This window comes from Palaemon carinicauda, chromosome 25 (genome assembly GCF_036898095.1).
Source record: "Palaemon carinicauda isolate YSFRI2023 chromosome 25, ASM3689809v2, whole genome shotgun sequence".
Taxonomy (NCBI): Eukaryota; Metazoa; Arthropoda; class Malacostraca; order Decapoda; family Palaemonidae; genus Palaemon; species Palaemon carinicauda.
In genome coordinates, this window is record NC_090749.1 from 31,139,660 (window position 1) to 31,163,667 (window position 24,008).

At 39.4% G+C, this 24,008-nt stretch overlaps 3 protein-coding genes and 1 pseudogene across 3 annotated transcripts; 3 read left to right on the forward strand and 1 right to left on the reverse strand.

Annotated features, from left to right (window-relative positions):
* The first annotated feature begins 340 nt into the window (after nt 1-340).
* On the forward strand, nt 341-2,864 carry LOC137618970 (uncharacterized). The gene is made up of 3 exons (XM_068349172.1): nt 341-1,232; nt 1,399-1,877; nt 2,082-2,864. Exons 1-3 carry the CDS (start codon nt 341-343, stop codon nt 2,862-2,864), a joined length of 2,154 nt encoding a protein of 717 aa, XP_068205273.1.
* Nucleotides 2,865-3,047: 183 nt separating this feature from the next.
* Nucleotides 3,048-3,437, forward strand: LOC137618971 (uncharacterized). The gene has a single exon (XM_068349173.1). The coding sequence runs from the start codon at nt 3,048-3,050 to the stop codon at nt 3,435-3,437; it is 390 nt and encodes a 129-aa protein (XP_068205274.1).
* Nucleotides 3,438-3,784: 347 nt separating this feature from the next.
* LOC137618972 (uncharacterized) lies at nt 3,785-14,893 on the forward strand. Its single transcript, XM_068349174.1, has 2 exons — nt 3,785-5,533; nt 14,750-14,893. The coding sequence occupies exons 1-2, from the start codon at nt 3,785-3,787 to the stop codon at nt 14,891-14,893; spliced, it is 1,893 nt and encodes a 630-aa protein (XP_068205275.1).
* Nucleotides 14,894-21,466: 6,573 nt separating this feature from the next.
* LOC137619216 (zinc finger protein 271-like) lies at nt 21,467-24,008 on the reverse strand (annotated as a pseudogene).

The following is a 24,008-nucleotide window of genomic DNA, read 5'->3' on the forward strand; positions in this document are numbered from 1 at the left end:
GAAGGACAACGTAGAAGACAATGGTGACGCCAAGGAGAAGTTACGCACCCTCAAGAACAACCAGACTGCTGCTCTCTCTGCCCTCACAAAGAAACGGAATGAAGTCAGCAAGTGTATGGAGAAGCCTGATAATCTCCATTTAGTAAAGACAGGCATGGAGGAGTTTGAGGAAGGGTTAAAGAAGTACAAAGACTGCCACAGTGATTACTTGTCTCAACTACCTGTCAACGAGCACCAGTCAGAAATCAAAAGGTTTGAAGATAACAAATTGTTTGCCATAGGATTCAGATTACAGGTGCATAAATGGATAGCCACAACAGGAGCAAATTTGCAGGATTCTATGGACGGATCTTCACTGTGGAGCAGGTCACATAAATCCAGGAGGTCAGTTAAAAGCACGGCATCAAGTGTAAAGTCTTCTCTCATACAGGAGAAGGCAAAGTTAGCTGGTTTGCTTGCACAGAGGGCACTGCTTGAGAAACAAACAGAAATAGCCCAACAACACGCAGAATTAAAAGCCAAGGAAGATTTGTTAAAGTTGGATGGTGAAATTGAAGCAGCAAGGGTGAGGGAGAAGGTGTTCCAGGAAGAAGTTATTCCATCGACAGACAAAGTTTTAAATCCTGAAACACCAGCATTTGTTCCCAGTCACAATGTGCATCAAAATAGGCCCAATGTCACCGTACCTTTTCTACCCATGGCACCTGCTCCAGAGTCATTCTACCAAAGTCAGCAACAGTTAGTAGCGGCTATGATGCTGCCTCATGCTGAAGTGACCAAGTTTTGTGGTGATCTTCTTGAATATGCATCATTCATGTTGGCATTTAATGACCGCATTATGCCATACACCACATCAGACTCCAACAGGTTGTATTTCTTAAATCAGCATCTAGAAGGAAAGCCTAAGTCACTCATAGCTGGGTGCATGTTTATGAATGCATCTGAAGGATACATTGAAGCAAAAAGACTTCTGGACAAAGTGTATGGAGATCCATACAAGGTTTCCATGGCATACATAGACAAGATAATCAAGTGGCCACAAGTGAGAGGTGATAACTGTGAATCCTTGCAGGAATATGCTTTATATCTTGTGAAATGTAATCATACCATGCAGACATTATCAAATATGCAGGTTTTCAATGATTCGCCAAACCTTCAGAGGGTGATTTCAAAGCTGCCAGTGTATATTCAAAATAAGTGGTTGGATCATGTGATAAAGCTCAGGAAGCAAGGTGTTTGTGTGTGTTTCACCACATTAGTGGAATTTGTGCAGCATGCAGCAGAGGCAGCAATGGATCCTGTATTCAGCAAGGAAGCTTTGGGTAAAGTGTGTGTTTTTTCAAAGGCAAAGACAGACAAATAATGGCTCTAGTCAGACCAAGCAAAAATCGTTTGTAGTGACAGTGCAACCATCAAATTCTGCCAACCAGTATACTAGGAAATGCCAACTCTGTAGTGGTCATCACGACCTTGAGGAGTGCCCTCAATTTCTGCACAGGAGTGTGGATGAAAGAAGGGAATTTGTTAAAGACAACCGTCTTTGCTTCAGTTGTTTGGGCAATAACCACACTTCAAAAGGGTGTCTCAGTCGACGGCAGTGCAAGACATGCAATAAAAGGCATCCTACCCCTCTACACATTGAGAATTTTAGGATGCTTGACAGCAACAGTGCAATTGTGTCACAAGCTAGTGCACAGTCTGAAAGTACAGGTCAAGGTTGTGCTAAGGGTCAAGATGGTACTCAAGGTGAAGGTCGCACTCCAGGTCAAGGTAATACTCACACTCTAAGTAATGTGAGGTCTTCTGCATGTACAATTTCTGATACAGTGTTGCAATCAATCTTGCCTGTGCAATTACGTGTAAAGGGTAGCGACAATGTAGTACAAACTTATGCCTTCTATGATACGGGCAGTACAGGTTGTTTCATTAAAGATAGTATCAAGGATCAATTAAACTGTAAAGGTATTGAAACAGCTATCAAGTTGAAAACAATGCATGGGACTGATACGGTTAAAACCTTTATTGTAAATGGTCTTGTTGTTGCTGATATACATGATAATAATGATGTTGTATTACCAAAGGTATTTACACAAAAGGATATTCCTGTTAATCATGATCAAATTCCAAGGTATGAAATGTTAAAGGATTGGCCTCATTTATCAAGTGATATTAATAAGATTCCAGTGTATCAGCCAGAGTTAGACATAGGAATTTTGATAGGTAGTAACTGTCCAACAGCTTTACAACCTTTAGAGGTTGTACCCACTTCAGGTTATGGCCCCTTTGCAGTAAGATATTTGCATGGATGGACAGTTAATGGGCCTGTACATGTTAAGGTTAGTTCAAATGGGGTTTCATGTCACAGGTTACTTGTATCAGATGTTCAACATGTTACTGACTTTATTACTGTTGAAAGTATTAGGAAGTACTTTGAGTTACATTTTTCAGAAAGGGATCTTGGGTCAGTTCCTGATGAGCGTGGCTTATCTTTTGAGGACACCAGATTTGTGAAAAGGTGCCAGGATGACATTGAATTTAGAGATGGTCACTTTCAGCTACCCATGCTTTTCAGAGATCGCAATGTGAATATTCCTAACAATAAGAAACAGGCTGTTAGCAGAGCTAAGTGGCAAAGGCGGAAGATGAAGAATAGTGAAGATTACAGACAGCAGTACACAGCATTCATGGACAAGTTGTTTGAAAAAGGCTATGCTTACAAGATCCCAGATGATGAGGTCAATAAGATTCCTGTTTGGTATCTTCCTCATCACGCAGTTTTTCATCCCAAGAAAGGGAAGATTAGGGTTGTTTTTGACTGTAGTGCCAAGTTTGAAGGTGTGTCATTAAATGATGTTCTGCTATAGGGTCCAAACCTCACCAATTCATTGACGGGAGTACTCATTAGATTCCGGCAGGAGGTTTATGCATTCATTGGAGATATTGAAGCTATGTTCTTTCAAATAAAGATTCCACCTGAGAATTAGGATTATGTTAGATTCTTGTAGTGGCCTAATGGTGACATCAATCAACCTCTTGAAAAATTCCGAATGGCTGTTCACATTTTCGGAGCAATCTCATCACCAAGTATTGCAAATACTGCATTGAAGGCAACAGCAGACAAAGCAGATGAGAAGTATGATTCAACTGTTAGCAACACCATAAGGCGGCACAATTTCTATGTTGATGACTGTTTGAAGTCATGTGCGGATGTTCCTACAGTAGTGAAGTTGGTGAAGGATTTGGTATCTGCAACTGGTGAAGGAGGATTTAGGTTAACTAAATTTGTCAGCAATTCAAGTGATGTCCTTAAAGCTCTGTTTGCTGAAGATTGTTCGGTTGAAAGTGACAAGTTTAATCTTGACATGGAGAGTTTAATGACAAGATCCTTAGGAATGTTATGGGACCTTGAAGAAGACTCATTCAAGTTCTCAATTTAGCTCAAGGATAATCCATTCACCAGAAGAGGATTGTTATCAACTATTGGGTTGCTCTCTCCAATCATCTTACCGGCCAAGAAACTGTTACAAGAATTGTGTCAAGTTGAGAGTTTGGACTGGGATAAGAGGATTCCAGATGAGCTAGCTGAAAGGTGGCAACATTGGATACAAGGTCTTCATTTACTGGAGCAGCTTTCAATTCCAAGATGCTTCAAGTCAAGTGGGTTTGGTAATGTGACAGGTTCAAGTCTTGTATTATTCAGCGATGCAAGTACAGTTGGTTATAGTGTTGCAGCATACAGTACCTTGTTCTTCACGATGGAAACCAAGTTCAGTCAAATCTTGTCATGGGAAAATCAAGAGTATCTCCCAAAAAGGTGGTGACTATACCTGGGTTAGAACTTACAGCGGCAACTGTGTCTGTCAAGGTTGCTCAACACATCCTGAAGGAGTTGGAGTTTACTGTTGGCAAGGTAGTGTACTACACAGATTCAACAACAGTCCTTCACTATATTCATAGCAACACTAAAAGGTTCCCTGTTTTTGTAGCCAACAGAGTCAGGGTTATAAGGGACTACTCCCAGCCTGAGCAATGGAGATATGTAAACTCCAGTGATAACCCTGTTGATGTGGCATCAAAAGGTATTAGTGTACATCAGTTTTTGCAGTATGACGAATGGTTTCATGGCCCATCATTTATTGCATCTGATTATTTGCCTTCACAGGAGTATGTGAGTGTAGATTGTGTTGATGATAAGAGTGAACATGTGTCTGTGGTCACAATTTCTGAAGAACATCATGGGTTTACAAGATTAATTGAATATTTCTCTTCATGGTCAAGTTTACAAAAGGCAGTTTCTGTATTTCAACAACTAAAGTCAATCTTTAGTGGTAAAAGGAGAGGTTGTGTAACCACTGATGCTGAAAGGGCAATCATAATGTATGTTCAACGGGAGGTGTTTGGTGATGAAGTGAAGGCTTTATCAAGGGAATTGTCAGTTGGCAAGAGTAGTCCAATATATAAGCTTGACCCCTTTCTTGATTCTGAGGATGGATTATTGAAGGTTGGAGGTAGGATAAGAAGGTCTGACATTCCACAGTCTGCCAAACATCCTATACTGTTACCAAAGAAGCATCATGTGACTACATTGTTGATACGACATGAGCATGAATTATTAGCTCATTCAGGTAGAAACCATGTTCTCTCAAATCTAAGGCAGAAGTATTGGATCACCAATGCTAATGCAACTGTCAGGAATGTGTTATTTCATTGTGTTACTTGCAGGAAGTTGAAAGAACCAGCTTTGAGCCAAAAGATGGCTGATCTTCCAGCAGACAGATTGGAACCTTCACCACCATTCAGTAATGTTGGTATTGACCTCTTTGGACCCTATTACATCAAGGAAGGAAGAAAGGAGTTAAAGAGGTATGGTGTGATATTTACCTGCTTGGTTAGTAGGTCAATTCATATTGAAACTGCAAACACTTTACAATCTGACTCTTTCATAAATGCTTTGCGAAGATTTGTTTCTCAAAGAGGTCATCCTAAGGTTATCATATGTGATAATGGAACCAACTTCCATGGGGCTGAGAGAGAACTTAAGGCAGCTCTTGATGAGATGGAAGAAAAGAAGATTGAGAAGTATTTGTCGCATCATCATATTGAATGGAAATTCAATCCACCTGCAGCAAGCCACATGGGTGGTTGTTGGGAGCGCCAAATCAGAACAGTTAAAAAAGTGTTGTCTGCACTGGTGAAGGAATTTGGTGAAAGGCTAAATGATGAAAGTTTATGGACTCTGCTTTGTGAGGTTGAGAGCATCGTCAATTCAAGACCGTTAACCACTGTAAGTGACAGCGTAGATGACCTTGAGCCACTAACTCCAAACCATTTGTTGATTCCAAAATCTTATGTGATCCCTCCCCCTGGCTTTTTTCAAAAGGATGATGTTTACATGAGGAGAAGGTGGAGATGCGTTCAATATCTGACCAACCTGTTTTGGTCAAGATTTAGAAAAGAGTATTTGAGCACTTTACAGACTAGACAAAAGTGGAATGAAGCAAGAAGAAATCTAATTGTTGGCGATGTGGTCTTGGTAAAAAGTGACATTGAGCCAAGGAATCACTGGCCAATGGGGCGAGTGATAGAAGTATACCCTGATGACAAAGGAACAATTCGCAGTGCCAAGATTAAGACACTTTCTTTGGTTATTGTCCGTCCTATTCAGAAGCTAGTGTTATTAGTTGAAGGCTAGGATTTTCATGTTAAATGTAACGTGATATTATGTTGTTCTTATGGCCTATCATTTGATATTATATATTATTTGAGTTATGAAGATGTTTAATTTTGTTTAGGTGAATAAGTGAATCGTGGAAGTGTTTTGAATTTAAAGAGTTTGCATTGTAACTTGAAGGTTATTTATTGTGTCTGCATGTGTAGGTGTATATTCTGATAAACAGGTTTAATCTGTTTAGGAGGCTGAGTATGTTAATGCAGAAACACAAACCCATCTGGTTGGAAAAACAATGTCGTTAATTTTGTAAGTGGTAGTTAAAAAGTTGAGAGGTGTAAACAAATTACGATTTCATCTTACTTCCTAAAATTATGAAGTCTCTTTGACAGTTCAAGCAAGGTTTTCAAGGAGAACAGTTGTATATATTTTGTAAGGATTCATTTTGGGCACACAGATGTAAGTTTTTTGACAAACTTATTTGTATATATTTGTTTTGTCTTATTCATTTAAGCGTTAAAAAGCGTAAATTGGTTTATTTGTGACATTTAACATTTGATTGTCCTATAAATATGATAAAATGTGATTTAAAGTGGCAATGAAAGTGTCTTGTTTAGAAAATTATATTTAATTAGCTTTGCAAGATGTATTAAGGTACATCATGTCACCGTTATGACTTATTGAATATCATGGGCTATTTAATAATGTACAGTATTTAAAGTTTGAAATAATTCCTTTCAGGAATGAACCTACTGCTACTGTTACTACTGCTACTGCTACTGCTACGGTTACTACTGTTACTACTACTACTACTGTTAACGGAATAAAGGTCAAAGTTGAGTTTCTGAGTTTGTGTCACCCATAACAAACTCATTAAAGTTTACATGGTAAAATATTGTTTATTGTTTTTCTTAAGATTAATAACACAGGTAGACTATTCTAGAAGTTGCAAATATTATTTGACTCATTTCAGAAGGCAACAGGAAAACCTTCATAAACATTGCTGCTGAGGTTTTCGAAAGCCGTCTTGACCTACATCACACAATGTCAGTACCGTAGTGACAAAAAGTATAAGTATATTTTATTTAGTCTCTCAGTGTCATTGATGTACAATTTTTAACTGCCTTTTCTATCAATGTAAGGCTGGAATGAATTGACATTAATTGCAAAATATTGCAACTTCCTAATCTTGTGAAATGGAGGCCAATCATTTTGATGGTTGGGAGGTATGTATTACAAAACATGGCCAAAATAAAACTTCAAGTAAAATTATATAGTTGTAAATAAATGTGAAAAATACTGGAAAAGCCTTAAAATAAAAATATGACAAATATGAAAAATTTGGAAAAATTGTATCTTGCTTATGAAAACCTGAATCTTCTTACAAAGGAGTATTATTTCTGTGATAGCTAAAACCCGCCGTTGAAGTTTTTGCGAGGTGTAACTACCCTCCGGTACTTAGTGAGGGTATATCAACCACCCCGCTCACACAAACACTAGTAATCAATTATCACTTTGCAAATGCAGCAGGCCATCTAGGGGAAGGCTATGGTGGTACTAATATGGGTAAAATGCTTCAGGTTTCCATAGTTAGGAAGAATACAATGTATTTCAAATTTGTCATTTGTTCCGGCAATATATGCAAACCTCACGCTCTTTACATAGGAGGCTCACCCCATGGTGGGTGGAAGTGCCTAAAAGCAACTGGCTGGACACTCTGTTCTACGCACAAGCTGTTTAGAGGGCACCCTGACAATTCGTGATCCTTATCGGATAACTTTCTGGGTAACTGGTGCTAGTATGGAATTTTGCAATGTGACCTAACCAAGTAAGCATAAAATTGGATCAGAGCTAGTTTGCAGATTTCCTCCGATGCTAAGCCCCAAGAGAGGGGAGAATGAAACAGGAAGTGGCTACTTGTCCTACAAGGGAGCAGAAGTGTTGATTAACCATGTTTTGCACAGCCACCACAGGACCTTAGGTAAATGTGTCTAGGTTCCTGTGGGTTACATCTTACAAGTAGTGGGTGGTGAACGTAGTTTGTCGATTCCACACAACCGCTTGTAACACCTGTGTCACAGATAAATTCTTGTTAAACGCCATGGATGTACTGATACCCCTGATGTCGTGGGCACGGGAACAGCGACTGGAAGGTGAGTGATCTTGTTGAATGCTTTTCTCAATCCCCTGCCTCATCCAGGTAAATGTCGACTTCTTTGTGATCTTCCTTTTATTTCCCCCTATGTTTATGAAGAGCCTGCTGATCTGCGGGTGGGCTCTCTTGATTCTTTTCAAACATTTCCTCAGTGCCCTTACAGGGCAGAGTAACAGCTGATCAAGATCATCTGTTACAGACCAGAAATTCTTAATCCGGAATGGCCTTAATCTAAGATCCGCTACCACCGGATTTTGAGTCTTAGCTACTAATTCAGGGACAAAACTGAGTATCCCTTGCCCCCATCCCCTTGAATGGGCTATGTAATAGGAAAGACCATGAGGTTTATTGACCCCCTTGGTAGAAGACAAAGCTGGAAGAAAAACCATCTTCAGGGTCAAGTCTTGATCTGAGGCTTAATGAAGTGGTTCATAAGGGGCTCCTTTAAGCAAATGTAGAACCTTGACTACATTCCAAGGTGGAAGACTGGCTTCTGACCGAGGGCACGGGCATTCAAAATTCCCTATGAGAAGAGGCAACTCCGTCGAAGAGGAAATATCTTTATCCAGTTTTAAGATGAGGCTTAAGATTCGGCCACCAAACAAAATTTTCCCCCCTGAGGTACATTAAGAACTTTTCTATCTTTGGAATAGGGGCACTGACAAGAGCAATACCCCATCCACAACACCAACCAAAAAAGATGGACCTCTTTACCTGAAATACAGTACAGTATTCTGGCAGATGACTCCCGGAGCCATTCTCTTTGCAACTGATTTCGAAAAGCCCTTCTTCACGAGCAGTTACTAGATAACCACCAGGAACGAAGACGAAGCGATGTAATTGTTTGATAGAATCTCTCCACATATGGTTGTCTGGGTAGATTACGAAGTGTTGAGCTCTCTAGATGCCTCTGTGAGCAGATGTAGAGGGTCAGGAAACAATTCTGCATGATTCCACAGGGGAGCCATTAGGGTCATGGACACATCTTGAGAAGTCCTGAATTTGTTTAAGAGCCTCCTTACTAGGCAGAAGTGGGGAGGGACCACATAGACATCATTGTGTCACACAGATGTTGAAGGCATCTTGTTAGAATGCCTTGGGATCTGTTACTGGAGAACAGTACACCGGGAGCTTCCAGTTGAGGGTCATCGCAAACAAGTCGATTATCGGCGAGCCTTACAGAGTCAAACTCTCTTGGCTATATATCATCTCCGAGATCATCCGGAGCCTGCTATCTGAGTCGGCCGGGCAAGATTGTCTGACATCCTGTTCTTTTTGCTCTGGATGAAACGGACTGAATGGCCACCAAGTTGTCCTTTGATCAGACGATTCCACAGCTAATTTTCAGAGGTACCATGAAAAGTTTGAGGAGGAAAAAGGCTTCCATTATTCTAGGAGGTTCATGTGGCACTGTCGCTCAGTACCAGACCAAGGTGCGGAACCCTTAAGGTGCGACAGGTGAGCCTACCCCACTTCTTTTGATATGTCTATGAAGAGCAACCAAACTGGGGGATGAGAAAGGTCTACTCCCCTGAGCAAATTGGTGTCTGACACCCACCACCCAGGTTTCTTCTGATCTAGACCTACCGGGACCGACATGTTCAGTGGGTCGATCTTAGGATCACCTGTTTCACCACTTTGACAAGGTCTAAAGAGTCTGTTTCCTTGGCTTAGGCGGAGTGCCAAGGAAAGGTAAGGTGCAAGAGGACGTCCTCATGCCCTTCCTAGTGCTCCTCTTCTCTAAGGAAATTGGAGCCATCCACATCTGACCGAGCGATTGGTCTATGAAGGAATAGCTACCTTCCTTTGCAAAAGAGCCTTTTGTTCCTCTCGCAAAGTAGACCGACTGCAAGGAGAGCACTGGCTTTCTAGGCAAGGGCTGATAAGGTGCGCTTGAGAGCACACCTTTCTCAGCTCGCACAAGTAAGATGTAATATGCTTGTGTGTTCTTATATCTATGCGTTGAGTGTACCAGCAAAGTAGAACTTACCTTTGCTCTGGACAAAGTCTATTCTAGACAGTGCTTCCTGCATGTGTTTGTCTTGATGGGAAGACTTACCCAAGAGAGCACTACACGTGGCAGAGGTGGGTTGCACACCTCCATCAGTTGGGCGAGCTCACCCGCCCACCTCGCTACATGGTAGGGTGTGCTATGTTGCCAAAGATTCGTCCCCTATATTATGGTTAGCATGCTACCTCAGATGTAGGGTCAGAGGAGGGTGAGGGTGTGAATGGAACAATGTATCCCTGTTTGAGTATAAAGATCGACCAAGGTTCGGCCCCATTTAGTATCCACCTAGATCACACGCAGACCTCCATCAGACGCAGGGGTTCACCAACCAACCTAGCTAGTGCTCGGTCAAGGGGTGTACAACTCTATGTAAACTCACTCAAGAGACTCATATCTGTGCTCACGCCCAAGGGAAATGGGCCAGAGCACTCCGGTATGACCTGCCTCCAGCAGCAACCTGGTTGGTAGCATTATGGGCTCCTTCGAAAGACAAGATTGAGACATGTCTTCAATTCATTGTTAGACAGGTAATTTATGCATAAGTCTATTTACGAACAAGTAACACAGATCAGTGAGGTGGGACAAACATATGAGTGCAGCTCGAATGATTCGTTGCATCCAGAATTCAATTCATAGAACATTGATCAACGTCCATAATCAAGATCTCCTTCTTCCTATGACCTAGATCCCTTAGAAATGACGGATACATTCGTATTTTTTTGCTTCTGATCGGCAAGACTAGCATAAGATCCGAATGTGTCCTCCTAAGGAACAGATTTATTTATGCAAAGTTTCAGAGACTAAGTATTTTAAATAAAAAGAAGGCTGATCTCAAGGTTAATTAGGTACTGGCTGGAAAGAAGGAAGTATCTACTCGAGGGTAAACTACTAATGTCTGGCTATGAGAAGGTAGAGGGTAATGCATAACCTGACTTACTGTACGAAACATAACCATCGAGACTTGCTCTAATTGTGTGATGGTACTTAGTCCTTGTTGGCAGAAAAGATCGCTTGCCCGCATGCAGTTATGCAAGCATAACTTCTTTGTCTCCAGGTAAGTGTTCGAAAACAAGCCTGAACCTAAGCCCGGGATTAATTTATGTGCAATGAATTGCAATATTATTGTCCTATGGAAATGATTATCAACTAGCAAAAGCCTTGTTAACATGTTCGGTAGTGTGTGCGCGTCCACGAAAAGTACAAGCAGCTAGTGCAGCGATCAAACTTATATTAGTATTGAATGTTTGCCTGCCATGTCGGCAGGAAAAGCATCCCCATAAATGAATAATTCCTTGGTATTGTTTGTAGAAAAATAACCTTACAAGGTTAGTGGGTAGTCGGTTGGTCAAGGCACCAACCACTTGTTGAAATATTACTGCTAGAGAGTTATTTGGCCCTTTGACTGGCCAGACAGTACTACATTGGATCCCTCTCTCTGGTTACGGCTTATTTCATCTTTGCCAACTCATACACAGAATAGTCTGACCTATTCTTTACAGTCTCCTCTTTCCTCATACACTTGACAACACTGAAATTACCAAACAATTCTTCTTCTCTCAAGACGGGAGCAGACAGAATGCCTAATGACATAATGCCTAAGGACAGAATGCCTAAGGACAAAATGCCTAATCCTTAAACACGGATAAAATGCCCAACAGACATAATGCCTAATGGACAAAATGCCTAACATACAAAATGACCAATGGACAAAACATCTAAAAAGTGACAAAAAAGAGAACTACTATGTATTTCAGGCAAAATATAGTGTGTTTTTCGTAAATGTCTCCCATACTAAATACTAGATCAGAATGGTACTTTGACACAGCACTCGATAGACCTCCCCAAAATTTTTTATACTTTAATCCACCGGCAAATCTCATTAATTAAGGCATTTACTCTTGTCGTAATAAAGCCCAAGTCACGTGACTCGGGTAAATAGGTGAAGCAGTTCGAATGCGTACACTCCCCCGTCCCTCCCCTTTCATTTCCTCCCTCTGTCTAAACCCTCCTCCTATCCCTCCAGTAACCCCCTCTCCTGGTCTCTCCGGTGTCGCATACTCTACCTTTTCTGTAACCTTTTATATTGGTTAATAACTTATAGAATTGATATGTTGGGTCCTTGTTATAATTCTTATTGAAACACTCTAGGTAAAAGTTTGGTACCATTCTTCTAGAGATTTCGTAGCTTTACGGAAAATTTGATTCTATTATATGATGCACATTCCACATTTGAACTTCGTCAACTTCTCTGAACTATTCCAAGCCATGTAATTTTTAAATATTCAAAGAATTCACTCAGAATATCTTCAGATTAGTGGTCCATTGAAGTAAAAAAATTTGTGAAAAAGATCAGCCACATCCTCTGGAGGAACAAAACCTAAGGCTTGTGTTTGTTTGATTATGAAAGCATTGTCATTATTCGTTATATGGGCTCTAACTGTAAGATCTTTACTAATCTTGAATGATATATTTAAAAATTCTAAATTAGATCATTTTGTCTGGAAGGCCTATTGCCCATTAGGCATTTTGTATATTAGGCATTTTGTCCTTTAGGCATTATGTCTGTTAGGCATTTTGTCCGTGTTGAGGAGTTAGGCATTTTGTCCTTAGACATTCTGTCATTAGGCATTATGTCATTAGGCATTCTGTCCTACTACCTCTAAAGAGGTTAATTACTGCAATGTAATTTTTCAGAGGCTAATTTCCTCTTGGTTAGGGTAGAAGACTCTTAAGCTATAGTAAGCACCTCTTCTAGGAGAAGAACACTTCAAAATCAAACCTTTGTTCTCTAGACTTAGGTAGTGTCATAACCTCTGTACATGGTCTTCCACTGTCTTGAGTTAGAGATCTCTTGCTTGAGGAAACACCCAGGCATACTATTCTATCTTGTTTCTCTTCCTCTTGTTATTTTGAAGTTTTTATCTTCTTGTTATTTTCAAGTTTTTCTAATCTATATATGAAAAAAATTATTTTAATGATGTTATATTTCTTGAAGTTCTTGTAGTTTTTTATTATTTCCTTTACTCTCTGGGATATTTTCCCTGTTTGAGCCCCATTTTGTAATGAAAATAAGCAAGAGAAAGTGACCTCTAAGGATTACATTTCATGAAATTCAGCGTCAAAAGACTCGTTGCAACTACAAGCGATCAGCAGTAAATTGCCTTTGAACCAAAAACCCTGAGGTTTTGTCTTAGCCAGTGAGCATACGCAACAAAAAGAGTTTGTTTCAGCCTTTATGGGGCGTTTACAAATGCCTTTAGGGGTGTGTACACCTGCTCAGGGAAGAGAGTTTCCCATGAAAAAGTTTAGTCTCGCATGTTGTCCCAGACTGCAAAGAACACAAACACTGGACTTGAAGAAAAGCCATGTCTCCCTTATAAGAGATTGAAACCATGAGACTCAGGTCCTGAAGGACTTGGCCTCTCAAAGCTCTAAGAGCTTCGTTGTGTCCAAAGGGAAGATGTTGGTAATAAGCCTGAAGAGTTAAAGCCTACGAGACTTGTCGATGGAAGAGGTGGCAGTCGCAAGTTGTCTGCAGTTATCAACGTCTGTGGTAAAGATCCCAAAGGGAAGTTGCAAACGAGACTCCTTTTGTACCCTAATGGTATGGCGGCGACGAGCAGGAACTGCAAGCAGTTACCTAACTCTCTCGTTACTAAGCTCCTAAGGACTTTGCTCCAAAGAGCAAGAGTCGGGCATGGACGAATCCCATGCCAACCAGAGCAGTCCCCCAAGGGAGAAACCATCCAGGCGAGGGTAGTCTCTCTTCCACGGGTGGAAAAGGTGACAAACCTGTGTTGTTGCTATTGGCAACTCTCCCCACAAACGGGAAGAATGCTGGACAGTGGCTGGTGGAGGGTAACTCTCCCTCAGAAATCAAAGTTGTCCAACCCTTAAGGCTGACCTCGGGGCAGCATCTCTGCTTCCCGTCTACGAGCTGAGTTCAAGGTCAAGTTCAAGTTTGCCTTAGGGAACCTGTCTGGCACTGTTCTCATTCCTATGCTGATGCTGCAGCAATAAAGGTGAGCAGAAGCAGAGAGTTCTGCAGTAAACTATAACACTCTCAGAACCATTCCTTAGATGGAGGCCTGTGAGCCTAAAAGGAAACATTCGGTATACCTTAACTGAGACGCTGTGCTCAGAATGTCGGCGAGCTTGTGCTTCTAGTCTGCAATAATGCAGGCTGATAGTTGTACCGAACAGACTTTGGCCCATCTTAGGGTTTATACTGTTAGATGGGAAGAGGCTACGAGCAAGTTCCTTCTTGCTTGTCGATGTGGTGTGTGGTGTGTCGTTCATCACATCACTGAGTGGTCTGTTAGGAACCGATGAGGCTGCTGAAGGACCAGAAAGTTGGCCTTCTTCTCTTAACCTGTTAAGCGTCCCCCTTGGACCAGGTTGCCGCTAACGTACGGTCACGATTTTTTTGCCCTGAGAGGTCATTTCACTAATGATAATTTTTCAAACTTAATAATATTTCTTTATGCTTATAATTCGTATTTATAGTTAGAAGTAGGGATATCAATTAAATGGTGGAATAAAAAAAAACAATTAATACTACTATTATTTCATTTCAAAAGGGTCATAATACTGAATATTCTAATGGGTTCTTTTTATCTTCAATCGTAAATCTTACGCCAGGATCAGCAACAAGAGCAAGGGGACAAGTCTCTCTCTCTCTCTCTCTCTCTCTCTCTCTCTCTCTCTCTCTCTCTCCATATAGTTTCCAGTATAGTTTTCAAATATGTTCGTCGTACATTTGTACATTATTTATCCACTTTATTCTCTCTCTCTCTCTCTCTCTCTCTCTCTCTCTCTCTCTCTCTCTCTCTCTCTCTCTCTCTCTCTCTCTCTCTCTCTCTCTCTCTCTCAGCGTTTCCTTTCCTATATAATTACATGAAATCTCATTGTCCAGTCATTCGGCAATGAGAAGTCATTTTCGCTCTCGGCATCGAAAGAAAACTGTTTCTTCAATATCCTCATCACTGGAGGATTCAGAACTAGTGCTCTCATTATCAAACAGGTTATCATTATCAAATTCCTTGCTAACAACCGGTGAGGGTAGTTAACCCTCGCTAAATTTTAATAGCTCGTCATTTCAGCTCCGCCAAAAGTATAACCCCCTAATAAATAGCGTGGTTTGTATTCCAGTTATGGAACAAACTGAGATTACCAAACAATTCCTCTTCCCTCAAGGGATTAACTACTGAAATGTAATTGTTCAGTTTCTACTTTCCTCTTGGGATGGGTAGAAGAGATTCTTTAACTATGGTAAGCAGTTTTTCTAGAAGAACACTCCAAAATCAACCTATTATGCTCTAATCTTTGGTAGTGCCATTGCCTCTGTGCCATGGTCATCCACTCTCTTGGGTTAGAAGTCTTTTGATTGAGGGTGCACTATCATATCTTCTTTTTCTTCCTCTTGTTCTTCAAGTTTTTATAGTTTATATATGAAAGAATTAATTCAATATTGTTACTGTTCCTAAAATATTCCATTTTAACTGTTCATTACTTCTTATAATTTATTCCTTTATGTCCTCTCTCTGAGCTATTTTTCCCTGTTGGAGCCCTTAGGTTTGGAGCATACTGCTTTTACAACTAGGGTTGCAGCTTAGCTAATAATAATAATAATAATAATAATAATAATAATAATAATAATAATAATAATAATTATAGGGTAGCAAGTATTCAAGGATTCTTGCATTCTCCTCTACTACCTAAACGCCGGAAAAAGCGAGGGCGGGTTGTGTAACCCCACTTTGATTGGAGATGAGAGATATGTGGCTGTGACAATGTTTTGGGACTACTTAAAAAACAGTGAGTAATTTTGAATGAAACAAGTTTCCATTTGATTATAAGTTTCAAATAAAGATTACTATAGTGATCTTGCTGAAGTAGGTTTCCTTTGTGTACTTTAAACAAAAAATTGAGATAGTTGAAAAAATCCCTATTGTTTGGAAGACCAAACCGCACAAAATCTACACAGAAACTAACCAATGGTTAAACACATATGGCTTATATTGCAGTACAATATTGGTAAGCAGTTCTTCACTTATTAGTAATCTCAGCATTAATTACCCAAATTGATGTAGTTTAGGTCAAATATGTCATGAATTGAGTTTAATTCCAATAGCTTTAAAAAGTACTCCGGACTCGGCCAACCTTTCTCAGACAAACTGAAGATATTAAGGCTTTCATGAAGCTGAAGACTTCCTTCTTTTCTATGCATTTCGATAACTGGAATTTGACAATAAATGCGAAATACCTAAGATATAAAAAAATAACAGATCTTGTAGGTCATGTAAGGCACAGGGTATCCACATGTGATAGGACCATGAAAACAACCCTTAGATAAAAGCATCAACAGTTACTGGTTATTTAGTTACAAAATACAGTACAGAATAATTAAACTGAACGGCACTTTAAAGCATTGCAGAATAAGAAAATAACTAAAACTGATTGTAATGTGATATAGCATCAAACAATCGAAAACTAGGATATAAATTTTCAATACACAGTAGTTCAAATTATTGCACTGAAATCTACAGAAATTTTCTAATTATTAGGCACAAAAAAGGAAAAATTAAAGGTTTTTAAATTACTGTCATTTGTCACACCTTAGTTCTAGAGGGGGACAAGCCAATGGGATCCTTGGCAGGAGCAGAAACGTTCTCCTGCTGAGACACGACTTTCACTAGCCTGTCCTTTGAAGGGAAGCCCTTTTAACACGAGGAGGACGCCAAAATATGTAAGGTGTCCTATACGCCTGACTCCCCATAACCGGATGCTCCACCATTTTTCAAAATTTATATCATTGAGCATACAATCTTGTTTGACCTCATCAAAGAATAAAGTCAATAAATAGTGAAAAATTGGCTGTTTTCACAATCTAACTTCAACAAGATCAGGTTGCTTATATAAACCAAAACAAAATATTTTAATTTCTTGGAGTAAACATCATCATCATCATCTCCTCCTACGCCTAATGACGCAAAGGGCCTCTGTTAGATTTTGCCAGTCGTCTCGATCTTGAGCTTTTAAATCAATACTTCTCTATTCATTATCTACTTCACATTCCATAGTCCTCAGCCATGTAAGCCTGAGTCTTAAAACTCTTCCAGTGCCTTGTGGAGCCCAGGTGAAAGTTTGGTGAACTAATCTATCTTAGTGAGTGCAAAGAGCATGTCCAAACCTCATAGTGTCAACAACCCACCTAAATTGTTTGCCAAGGTGGAGTAAACAATGACACAAAGTAATATGAAGGAATCTTGATACAATCAAACTTTCACCCACTTGCCGCTGTGAGTTCAGAGCTGCATGGTTTATGCCCTTCTTCTCCTATGAATACTCGTTTGTTAACTAACAATCTCTCAGATCTAGAAGTAAATATCTCAAATTCTAAATGCTTTTTTTATTGAGACCTTTTCATTTCCTAATAAGGAAGTGTGAAAGGAACAAAAGTGTAAATGAAATATGAAAATTGTTATAAATATTATTTAATAAATTGTAAAATGCATGTTAAAAATACAATATCTCAAATTAACAATTATTTGTTATGGTATAAGAATTAAAAAATAAACTTCAGTTACACATGAACAAATAAGAAAAAATTAGAACAAATTTTCAAAGTCAATTTACAATTTTACAGATACAAAAACATTTCTTTTTTTATAGTCCATCTGATAAAAATATCAATTTAAGAAGAACTTTAAAGTAATATGTTTTGTACTTAAGAAGTCTGAACTTTCCCCCATATTTCAATTTGAAAAGGAACCTTTCTATCACCAAGGACATAAATCAGGTAAGAAAACTCATGCCAAAGTTTGACACATTATCAATGCACAAAAAGAGTATGCAAGATAACTCGCAGTGTCTTTTGCACCGCTAGCTTTGGCACAGCATGTCCCAAGATTGTCAGCCAGTCAAAGATAGTTGGGTTGGCTGGAAAGATCACTGATTAGTTTGAAAGGTATGAAATGATGATCATGAGTAGAGTTAGAATGGAGAAGTGCACAATATGTACATCCAATAAACCAACCTGATCACTCAGTCCACATAGTAATGTAGAGTATCACAGTACTTTGGTGTTAGAGAAAAATCAGTATTGGGAAACACAGGGGATGAATAAGCAACAAATGACGCCAGTGGCGGGGCCTCGAAGAACACTTACTGGCTTGTCTGTATCAACATGGAACTTAACCCCTTCACTACGAGGCAGCGGATCCATCCTCAGCAGTTGCATACGAGATTTGTCACTACTCCGATAGCTTACATTTGCATGTGCTTTGTTTTTTATTTTTCAAAAGCTTGTTTTACTCTATATTGTATTTCACTCTAAACAAACAAAAATTCCTTCTATTCATAATGAAGTTATTATAGAATAATTTATCTTAATTATATTTATATTATTCACTCTAAATAATAATAAAGTACTCTGAATCTACAGTACCCGTCATAAAGAATTGCCGAATTTAAAAAAGGCAAATCATTTTGACGCAAATCGGTCGACCCCGTAATTACGGGTAAAAAATCGCCTGGGACAAATTGACTAATTGGCTACTCAAGTAGAGCTTCCGTCGCTACGTGCCTGCTACCAGACTTCAGGCAGTGCTCTCTGTGGTCTTGCCAGGTGCGGTTGTGTGTTTTTGCCTGTCGCAGCAGGTCCCCTTTTACCGTCGCATTTTTCTGTGTTCAGTGTTTCTGTTCGTGTTTGTAGTATGTCTACAGGGTATACCTCCATTGAAAATCGTGCTCGAGTGATACAGCTTCACGAGGAAGGATTGAAAACAGGTGTGATTAGTGCGAAAACCGGTGTAAAGCCTCGAACGATCCGGAACATTCTGAAAAAATACCGCGAGCTTGGAAGCAAGGAGGTACCGAAGGCAGACACGAGTCCCGGTAGGCCGAAGATTATTAGCCCGAGGGGTTTAAGGGTCCTTGCTAGGGATATCGAAACCAATCCCACCCTTACAGCCCGTCAGCTTAAGGCTGAAAATCCAGACGCTGTTGCTGGTGCGTCTGTAAGAACTGTTCAGCGGCGCTTACAAAAAGACCTCAATTACTCGAAAGTTAAGGCGCGAAGGAAGCCACTTATAACCGCCAAACAAAAGAGGGATCGGCTTGCTTTTGCTAAATCCCATAAAGATTGGGACCTCGAAAAGTGGAGGAAAGTCTTGTGGAGCGACGAGGCATCTTTCTTTGTGGGGGACACAAAGGGAAAGAGTGTTTGGCGCAAGCCAACATCCGATCCACTCGACCCTAAGTACCTCGCCACGAGTGTTAAGTTCCCTGCATATGTTATGGTCTGGGGTTGTTTTGGGTATGGAGGCAAGGGATCTTTAGTGTTTTTGCCTAAGAATGAGTCGGTGAATAAAGATTCTTATTATACCTTGCTAAACGAACATTTAGAAGACTCGTTTGAGAAAAGTAATACGTGTGTGTTTCAGCAAGATGGCGCCCCTGCTCATACCGCTAAGCAGAACATAAATTGGTTAAAAGATTGCGGAATTGAGTTTATTAGTGACTGGCCCGGGAATTCTCCAGACATTTCCCCCATTGAGAATTTATGGGCCATCATTAAAAGACAATTACAGGACGTAAATACGTCGTCCATTGAGAAATTGACCGCGGAGCTACAGCGCGCTTGGGACAACCTGGACCCGTCCCTCCTACAGTCATTAGCAGATTCCCTCCCCAAGAGATTAAAGGAGGTGCGGAAATGTCGTGGCATGCCCATCAAGTACTAGGACAGGGGTTGGTGAGTGTTAACCATTAACTCCAATGTATTTACTTTATTAGTTGTTTTTTCCTGAATATTTTCCCGTGCGTAAACTGTTTTTTCCCCTGAAATCTCCTACGCGGCAAATCTCTATGACGGGCACTGTATGTGTAAAAAAGCTTTTATATACATTGTGAAGTAATTATGTGATTGCTGAAGGGAAGAAAAGTGCAGTGCCCCTCCCTTCTACACTCAGCAGCCGTCTGCTGACGGAGCACCTGAGATTCTTGTTGTGGTCACAAACACAGCTACGGAGATGCCACCCAACGGGATAAAGTGCATTTCCTAATGGCAGGTACCACAGAAAATGTAACATAATTAAGCTACCTGGGGACCTACCTATCAGCTACTACTACTACTACTACTACTACTACTACTACTACTATTACCCGAAGTCATAATCGAATCAAAGGTCGAAAGTTTGCATGATGTATAAGAGTAAACAAAAAACAGAAGTTGAAATACAAAATAATTTCAACATCATAATATATCAATTGAGTGAAATAATTTCACATTGTACAAAGATCATAAAAGAAAGATGTACAGCAGTAATGATGTCTCTCCTCCAGCACATACAGCACAAGAGATCAGCAGACAAATGCATTTAGAACACTTATTTTTTGTTGCCCAAGTATATCCTTTAATTCTTTAATTTCCACAAATACTCTTCACATTTCTAACTGACAAATATTCTTATGTAAGAAAGGATGTGAATAATTAGTCAGTCAGAGGTACAGTACAGTACAGTCTGTTGCCTGTCTGGATAAAAGGATTCAAATTGAGAAAGAGGGTGTTTAGATGGAGAAAAGTTTAAGCAGCGCCCCATAGTCTCATAATAACAATTTATGCATTTGGGGTATGATTTCAAAGTTATTACTTACTATTTGCTTATTTCATTTTGTGTATGGAACAAATATTAGTTAGGATCATGATTTCAAAACATGCAATAAATTATTACAAGTCATAGCTTAGACTACAGTCAACACTACTTACATAATTCTAGTCTCCCAATGGGTTTCTTCAATTTGAGGAAAAGTAAATAAATAAATAAATAAAAGAATAAATAAACAAATAAGCAGGTGGCTAGTTATCTTCACTATTAGAAATACAATTAATTCTACGATTTTACTTTTACTTTACGAACAGAAAACTATAATCAAGTCAACCATATTCACCCACATGGGTTAGGTGCAGATTCTAAAGAAATACAATAACGTATCTTGAATTATAATAAAAACAATAATAATAATACTAATAATAATAATAATAATAATAATAATAATAATAATAATAATAATAATAGAGATGATGATGATAGGATGGCTCTGGACTCTAGACATATGCTATTAGCTTTATAACTCTTCGTATTCTAGGGGTGTGCAGCAGCGGGGTCTCTCACCTCCTAGGATGGTTTATCAATTTTCCTCCTTGACTGTATCGTTTAGCCTTCTATAAACAGTTGTTTCATTGATGATAAGAAGATTGGTTATATCAATATTTTATAGAGAATCTGGTGAATTAAGCTTCACTAAAGTTACAGGTATCCTATAACTGTTGGGCAGCTCTAACCATATTTGACAGATGACTTGCTTATGAGAGTGCCACGATGAGACTGTCAGTTGATGTCCGGTTCGACCTCGCCCACAACTACATCTCTGATGCATTCTTTACATTAAATACATAACTATGGTGGCTAAAAAGTCACACACATTAGGTATTTTCATCTTTTTATTTTTATCATATTTAAAGATTATTTGGTTAATTTTTCCATAATGATTTCGATGATATTTTGATAAAAAGATAACCATAAATTCTCAAAAATCGTGCTTGATGAACTGTATCTTCCATTGAGTGAAGTTTCAAAATGCATTGTCCCAGGAACCTAGTCTCATTAGAAATGTGAAGAATAGGAGAGCTGCCAGTTAGTGACTTTCAAACGATCATCACTGAATTCAGGTATCCCCAGTTTTGTTGAATACTGTATAACAAGGAGGTGCATAGCTAGTTAACAGGAGATGATAACATCACAAGCAGCTTAACATCACCAAGGAAGATCTCATTCAAACATGTTTCTCTTGCTTGATCAAAATTTCATACAACTTGTTTGTAAACGTCCCATAAAGAATCATTTGCAAAGGAACTGACTCAATTCCATGTGATTAAACTAACAACAGAGGGTACAACTAGAGTCTAGCAGTTATGGTACTTCAATCGCTTTGTAACTGCATTTTCCTCTTTTCAAAAGAACCCGACATCCCCAAATCCTTACGAATTTTCTTTGGCACAAATCTTTATATGACTTTTCACATATGATTTCGTGTTAAAAGCCTTATCACAGATACTGCATTTAAATGGCTTCTCCCCAGTATGAATTCTATGATGGTCTCTAAGATGATGTTTCCGAGAAAATGCTTTGTCACAGAAACTGCACTTAAATGGCATCTCCCCAGTATGAATTCTACGATGATCTGTTAGACTGCCTTTCTGAGAAAATGCTTTGTCACAGACACTGCATTTAAATGGCTTCTCCCAAGTATGAATTCTATGATGCTGTGTAAGACGATGTCTCCGAGAAAATGCTTTGCTACAGAAATTGCACTTAAATGGCTTCTCCCCAGTATGAATTCTATGATGCTCTATGAGATGATGTCTCTGAGAAAATGTTTTGTCACAGACACTGCGTTTAAATGGCTTCTCCCCAGTATGAATTCTATGATGCTCTGTAAGGCTGTCTTTCCGAGAAAATGCTTTGTCACAGAAACTGCATTTAAATGGCTTCTCCCCAATATGAATTCTATGATGCTCTATGAGATGATGTCTCTGAGAAAATGTTTTGTCTCAGAAACTGCATTTAAATGGCTTCTCCCCAGTATGAATTCTATGATGCTCTGTAAGGTTGTCTTTCCGAGAAAATGCTTTGTCACAGAAATTGCATTTAAATGGCTTCCCCCCAGTATGAATTCTATGATGCTCTGTAAGGTTCTTTCCGAGAAAATGCTTTGTCACAGATGCTGCATTTAAATGGCTTCTCCCCAGTATGAATTCTATGATGCGTTGTAAGGTTGTCTTTCCGAGAAAATGCTTTGTCACAGAAGCTGCATTTAAATGTCTTCTCCCCAGTATGAATTCTATGATGCTCTGTAAGGTTGTCTTTCCGAGAAAATGTTTTGTCACAGAAACTGCATTTAAATGGCTTCCCCCCAGTATGAATTCTATGATGCGCTGTAAGGTTGACTTTCCGAGAAAATGCTTTGTCACAGAAACTGCATTTAAATGGCTCCCCCCCAGTATGAATTCTATGATGCTCTGTAAGGTTGTCTTTCCGAGAAAATGCTTTGTCACAGAAGCTGCATTTAAATGGCTTCTCCCCAGTATGAATTCTATGATGCGTTGTAAGATGACTTCTCTGAAAGAATGCTTTGTCGCAGACACTGCACTTAAATGGCTTCTCTCCAACATGCATTCTCAAATGTATTATGAGATCCTTTTTCCAAAAAAACCCTTTGCCACATTCACTACAATTGAATAACCGCCTCCTAGTGTGAGTCCCATAATGTGCTTCAAGACCAATTTCGGTAGAAAATGTTTTGCCACATTCTTTGCAACTGAAATCGCCTCCAGTGGGAATTAGCTTGTGAGTGTTGGTGGGTTTAAGTACTCCAATTAATTGTTTTTCTTTAAAATTCCCACTAAACATCATACCAACATCACTGTGAAATTTAGAATAACTATTTTTACAAAGAGGTTTTTCAGACCGACTTTTTTCGATATGCTCCTCCTTATTCTGCAAACATTCTTTCCCTCTTCCTCTTCCCTTTCCTTTGTCCTCCTTCTTACTGGATCCCAACTGCATGTCATATTCCTTTATAATCTCCTCCTCCTCTCTATCAACTTCCCTTTTGTTGATTTGCAAATCTTCCTCACTCATTGATGCATCAGAGTCCAAAGAATATTTCATGTCACTTTCACTTGACTCAAATAATTCTGGCTCTGCTTTAAATTCTATTTCTGACTCTGCTTTAAATTCTATTTCTGGCTCTGCTTTGAATTCTATTTCTGGCTCTGCTTTGAATTCTGGCTCTGCTTTGAATTCCATGTCTGGATCCATGAAAAGAGAGTCATCTTCAAATAGCCCGGCAATTTCAACCACATCATTATTTTCCAAATTCCCTGCAGTGTGTGAAAAGGATTCTTCCATTTCGCTTTTTATTGGAAATTCTAATGATTCAGAGTTTTTCATCCTTCCCTTACCACTGGATGACATCCTCTTCCTTTTTCCCAATCCTGTATCTTTTCTTCTTCCTTTTTCCCAGTCCTGTATCTTTTACAGATATCTTCAGTAGTTTACACAATCTTGTCACAGGAAGTGGATGATTATTTCCTTTGGTATGAAAAG

Coding starts and splice junctions, on each gene's coding strand:
- LOC137618970 (XM_068349172.1), top strand. CDS start 341: ATGGACGGATCTTCACTGTGGAGCAGGTCACATAAATCCAGGAGGTCA. Junction 1,233..1,398: donor GATAAAGCTCAGGAAGCAAG/GTGTTTGTGTGT, acceptor AATCGTTTGTAG/TGACAGTGCAACCATCAAAT. Junction 1,878..2,081: donor GTGTAAAGGGTAGCGACAAT/GTAGTACAAACT, acceptor GTATTACCAAAG/GTATTTACACAAAAGGATAT.
- LOC137618971 (XM_068349173.1), top strand. CDS start 3,048: ATGGCTGTTCACATTTTCGGAGCAATCTCATCACCAAGTATTGCAAAT.
- LOC137618972 (XM_068349174.1), top strand. CDS start 3,785: ATGGGAAAATCAAGAGTATCTCCCAAAAAGGTGGTGACTATACCTGGG. Junction 5,534..14,749: donor TTGTTGGCGATGTGGTCTTG/GTAAAAAGTGAC, acceptor CTCATTGTCCAG/TCATTCGGCAATGAGAAGTC.